The sequence below is a fragment of the Elephantulus edwardii genome, unplaced genomic scaffold (assembly GCF_000299155.1).
Source record: "Elephantulus edwardii isolate Elephantulus edwardi_28Jun2011 unplaced genomic scaffold, EleEdw1.0 scaffold00389, whole genome shotgun sequence".
Classification (NCBI taxonomy): Eukaryota; Metazoa; Chordata; class Mammalia; order Macroscelidea; family Macroscelididae; genus Elephantulus; species Elephantulus edwardii.
In genome coordinates this window covers 741030-746768 of record NW_006400139.1, presented here as the reverse complement: position 1 = coordinate 746768, position 5739 = coordinate 741030, and the positions used below count along the sequence as shown (strand labels likewise).

The 5739-nt window shown below is 39.3% G+C and overlaps 1 protein-coding gene across 1 annotated transcript; it reads right to left on the bottom strand.

Moving 5' to 3' along the window:
* Nucleotides 1–959: 959 nt before the first annotated feature.
* On the bottom strand, nucleotides 960–1919 carry LOC102876860 (olfactory receptor 10AG1-like). Its single transcript, XM_006902305.1, has one exon. It carries the CDS (start codon nucleotides 1917–1919, stop codon nucleotides 960–962), a length of 960 nt encoding a protein of 319 aa, XP_006902367.1.
* Nucleotides 1920–5739: the final 3820 nt, after the last annotated feature.

The window sequence follows — 5739 nt, the reverse complement described above, 5'->3', positions numbered from 1 at the left end:
AGTGTTTATTCAAAGTATATAGATCACCTAGTTTCTAAAATGTATCCCACAACTGTCTGAATATTCCTGGGAACTAATAATAGTATTTCTAATAAGTGATCTAACATAATATAAATTACAGGGGGCTAAATGAAGACTTTCCTTGCATGTCTTCATATGCAGGCAAGCCATTTCATGGTGAAACGGGATAATTATTAATGGAATGATTTGCTGTCTGCTGATTCATATATTCGATATGTAACAAGAAAAATCAGACAAGAAAACAAACAATTTATAATTTAAAATAATACTTTGGCTGTTAAAACAAGGTACAAGCAGTCAGGAAATAAGGAGACACATTATACTGTGGAAATCTGCAGTTAGGAACCTTTGCAAATTATTGAGGAGTAGTGATGCCACTTTGAGGAATAAGGTGCATCTGATTCTGACTATAGTCTTTCAGATTACTAGCTATGCATCTGAGACCTGAACAATGAATAAGGATGACAGAGAAAAAAAATGATGCCTTTGAGATGTGGTGTTGGAGAAGAGCACTGAGCATCCCATGGATGGCCAAGAGAACAAACAGTTATGTCTTGGAGAGGGTGCAGTCGAAGTGATCTTTGGAGGCAAGAATGATAAGGCTCCGCCTCACATTTTTGGACCTATTGCTAAGAGGTGCTATTCCTTGGAGAAGGACATGATGTTTGGAAAGGTGAAGAGTCAATGAAGGAAAGGAAGACACTCAACCAGGTGAATTTACAAGGTGATTGCTGCTAGGCTCTTGTGTGTCAAGAAGTGTGACAGGACAGACTGGTTTCAGATCTTTTTGTTCATAGTGTTGTTATGAGTCATATTAGATTCAATGGCACCTAACAACAACAACAACAACAACAACAACATAATTAAAATGCAACTTTACAAGTAATAGTCATGCATTGATGGAAAAGAAATGAGAATACAATTCTTATACATTTAATTTATTCCTTAAAAGAGTGTATTAATTTGTATTGCACTTTTCTCAGTGCCATTGTAACATCTTTATTTCTTAAACTATAAATCAGAGGGTTAAATATTGGGGTTAGAATAGTGTAGAAAAGAGACAGGACTTTGTCAGTTCCCTCTGGATGGCTGGTCTCTGGTCTTAGGTATGAAATGATGCCTGTTCCAAAGAATAACATCACAGCCATCAGATGAGATGAGCACGTGGAGAAGGCTTTGGCACGACTTGTGGCTGTTGGCAGCTTCAGGATGGTGAAGATGATTTTACTATAGGAGGCAAGAATCAATAGAAATGGAACCACAACATATAATGATGCCCCTATAAATTCCACAATTTCATTTACAAACGTGTCCCCACAACTTAGTTTGAGTATGGGTGGAATGTCACAGAAGAAGTGGTTGATTTGGTTGGATCCACAGAAAGGGAGAGAGAAAATCTGATAAATCTGCCCAATCTGATAGGGAATTCCAGCAATCCAGGAGCCAGTCACCAGCCGGACACACAGCCGATAGTTCATGACGAGAGGATAGTGCAGAGGGTTACAGATGGCCACATAGCGGTCATAGGCCATCACTGCCAGGAGCAAACACTCCGCGCTTCCAAGCACAAAGAAGAAGTACATCTGTGTCGCACAGGCAACCAGGGAGATTCTTCTTCTCTGTGTAGCAAGATTCTTCAGCATTCTGGGGAGAGTGACGGATACATAGCAGATTTCAAGGAAGGAAAAGTTTGCTAGGAAAAAATACATCGGGCTTTGGAGGGCAGGATCGATTTTTGTTAGAAGAAATATAGTGCCATTGCTTATCACAATAATAACATAAATGATCAAAAATAATCCAAAAAGGAACCACTGGAGATGGGACAGCTCAGCAAAATCCAAGAGAACAAATTCCTTCAGTTTCGTTCTATTTTCTTTCAGTAATGTTTCTTGATCCATCTGCTGAAAACACAGTGTTTTTTTTTTTTATGTTACATTTCTCCACCTTCCTATGGGTCTTTGCCTCTTCTCTAAATTTAATCCAGATGCATTTTATTATGATTGTAATTGTACTTTAGAATGACACATTTTATATATTTTCCACATGCTGTTATTACATCAGAGAGCTCTGGTGGCCTAGGGGCAAGAACCTATACTGCAATCCCGAAGGCATAAGGTTCAAGGACACCAGCTGCTCCACAGGAGAAGGCCTCCTTCTGTGCAATTAGCTGCCTCAGAAAACCCACCAGAGGGTCAGCTATGAGCCAGCTCTGGTTCTATGGTACACAACAACAACAACAACAGTTATTACATCACAGTAGACACTCCTAGAAATGATATTTTAGTGTCTTTTCACTTTCACTGTATTCTGCTACACATTTTGAAATTATATTTACAATGTATTTCCTTGTGGTCTATTGAGAAATAAACTTTCATTGCTGAGCCTGGATAACTTTATGTGATACATTTCTTACTAGTTACCATCACTGTAGAGACGGACAACTGGAGATTAATCCTCATCTTCATCATCTAATGGAATCTTAAATTAATTTATAGCCTGACAATTATGTTGTACAACTTACTATTTAATGTGAGTATAGGTTTTGCATGGATACAATCAAGTGTTCTGGGATTCCCATTTTCCTCAAGTGTAGCCACAGTGCATTGAGATCATACAGTCAAATGTCTTTTCATAGTCAATGAAATACAGTTAGACATTTTTCTGGCACTCTTGGCTTTTCTGCCAAGATTCATCTGGTGTTGGTGATAATGTCTCTCGTGTCATGACTTCTTTTAAACCCAGTGTGTATTTCTGGTAGTTCCTGTCTCCCTACCTTTTTAATCCATATGCAGAACAGATTATTTGGGAGGCTGAGTTTTATGAGGAGAAATGTGGCATTAGGATTGGAGGCAGACTCCTCAACAACCCACGGTATGCAGATGAAACAACCTTTCTTGCTGAAACTGCATGTAGGTGTGTCAGAATCGTGAGACTGGCTCAGGACAGGACTTCAAGATGTTGTACATAGGGTCACTAGGAGTTGCAGGCAACTCAACCACACATAACAACATCAACAAATGATAATCTTTTACAATTTTCTATCTTATACTTTCTCCTGACATACTTTCAAATACTTATTTCAGTTCTTTCTTTTTTCATATCTTGTTAATTTTGAAGATATAAGGACCTATGACATAGCCAAAATACAATAATTTAGAAAGAAATTGAGGGAGTATTTCCCATTTTCATTCAGAAATAAAGGCTTGTTTTTCTGTGATATTGTTACTCTTATCTGCTTCAAATTGGAATCAATTCATGGGTGATCTTGAGTGGGTTTCCATATGATAGAAGTCACCTAAGAGGAGATAGCCCATCTTCCTGCCACAGAGCAGTTGAAGGGGTAAAACTGCCTGCCTTTGGATTGTCTGAGCAACTTTTGAACACAGAGCGTACTATTACTGTGTAATATAAGATTCTTTTATCCAGGCAAAGTAATCTGAGAACATTGATTCATATGTTAGCAATGTCTGTACTCATTCTGGAACAAGTATGGAGGCAATACATTACCTTTGTATATTTGTGCAGGATAAGAAGAGGAAAATATTGTTTATTACAGTGTAAACCTTGTACTGTGCCCATCTGCCATAATTTTCCACCCAAAACTGTCCTTCAGACAACAGTCTTTGAAATTCACTTTTAAAGGAAATTGAGATCTACTAAGTATGACTATTTGACAAGCTATTTTTAAGCTTTTTGACTGCTTATATATATATATGTCATTAAATGGACTTGTAGTTGTTCTCTTTCTCCCTAAATAACGATTGATTATTATTCAATAATTACTTAAAATCTCTTTCAAGTCTTTTATTCTTGTTCGTCAGAAGAAGTAAATAAGACAATATAAATGATCTATACCACTTGAGAAGAATGAGAATCCCAGAACACGTGATTGTACTTACATGAAAACTATACATGGACCAGGAGGCTGTCTTGAGAACAATGCAAGAAAAAAGTATGGAGTTCAAAACTGGAAAGAGTGTACACCAGGGATGTGTTCTATCTCCATACCTTTTCACTCTATATGCAGAACAGATCATCTGGAAGCCTCTGCTCTAATAGGAGGAATGTGACATCAGGATTGGAGTAAGACTCATCAGCTTCCTGTGTTATGCTGAAAGTGAGGAGAACCTGAAGTGCTTGCTATGGAAGGTCAAGGACTGCAGTTTTAATATGGATTGAAGCTGAATGCCAAGAAAACAAAGATTCTTACCACTCGTCCAATTGACAGTATTATGATGGATAGATAGATGGTGAAGAGATTGATATTGTTAAAGGTTTTAATATTCTTGACTCCACAATCAATGCTCTTGGTACCAGAAGCCAGGAAATAAAATAAAATAATAAAATAAATAAAATGTAAAAGAAAATAAAAGAAATAAAACAGTAAAATACTGGGGAAAGTCTGCTGTCAGGGACCTTTCCAGAGTACTGAAGGGCAATGATGTCAGTCTGGAGATTAAGGTGTGCCAGATCCAGGCCATTATTGTTGTTATGTGCCATCGAGTCGCTTGCGACTCATAGCAACCCTATGGACAAGAGCTCCAAATGCTGTTCTATCTTATGCCAACCTAGCCATCTCACAGGCACTTATTCCCACCGCTCCATTCACAGAATCGATCCATCTCACCAAAGGTCTTCCTCTCCTTCACTTCCCCTCCACTCTGCCAAACATGATGTCCCTTTCCAAGGACCAGTCCCTCCTTGCAACATGCCCAAAATATGTCAGATGAAGCTTCAGAATCCTTGACTCCAGGGAACCCTCTGGCTTCACCCTCTCCAGGACAAACCTGTTTGTTCTCCTAGCAGTCCATGGTATATTCAACACTCTTCTCCAGCACCACAGCTCAAAGGCATCAACTCTCCTTCTGTCATCCCTATTCACTGTCCAGCTCTCTGATGCATAGCACATAATTGGGAAGACTATAGCCCGGATCAGGCACACCTTATTCTCCAGCCTGACATCGTTGCTCTTCAGTACTCTTGAGAGGCCCCTCACAGCCGACTTTAACAATGCAATTCATCTCCTGATTTCCTGGCTGCTGTTACCAAGAGCATTGACTGTGGAGCCAAGTAAATTAAAACTGTTAACTATCTCAATCTCCTCACCATCCATGCTGATGCTGCCAGTTGGCCCAGTGGTTAGAATCTTTGTTTTCTTGACATTTAGCTTCAGTCCATATAGGAGGCTGTAGTCCTTGATCTTCTGTAGCAAGCGCTTCAGGTCCTCCTCAGTTTCAGCAAGCAGGGTTGTGTCATCTGCATAACACAGGTTGTTGATGATTCTTCCACCAATCCTGATGCCATATTCCTCTTCGTATAGCCCAGCGTCTCGGATGATCTGTTCTGCATACAGATTGGAAAGGTATGGAGACAAAATACATCCCTGATAGACCGCCTTCTTGATTTTGAACCACGTAGTGTCTCCCTGCTCTGTTGTGACGACTGCCTCCTGGTCTGAGTATAGATTTCACATTAGCACAATCAAATGTTCTGGGATTCCCATTCCTCTTAGAGTCAGCAACAGGTTGTTGTGATCCACACAGTCAAAAGCCTTTGCATAGTCAATGAAGCACAGATAGACATTCTTCTTGTATTCTTTGCTTTCTGCCAAGATCCATCTGACATTAGCTATAATATCACTAGTACCATGACCTCTTCTAAATCCAGCCTGCACAACTGGCAGTTCTCTGTTGACATATTGTTGCAAACGTTTTTAGA

Coding starts and splice junctions, on each gene's coding strand:
- LOC102876860 (XM_006902305.1), bottom strand. CDS start 1,919: ATGGATCAAGAAACATTACTGAAAGAAAATAGAACGAAACTGAAGGAA.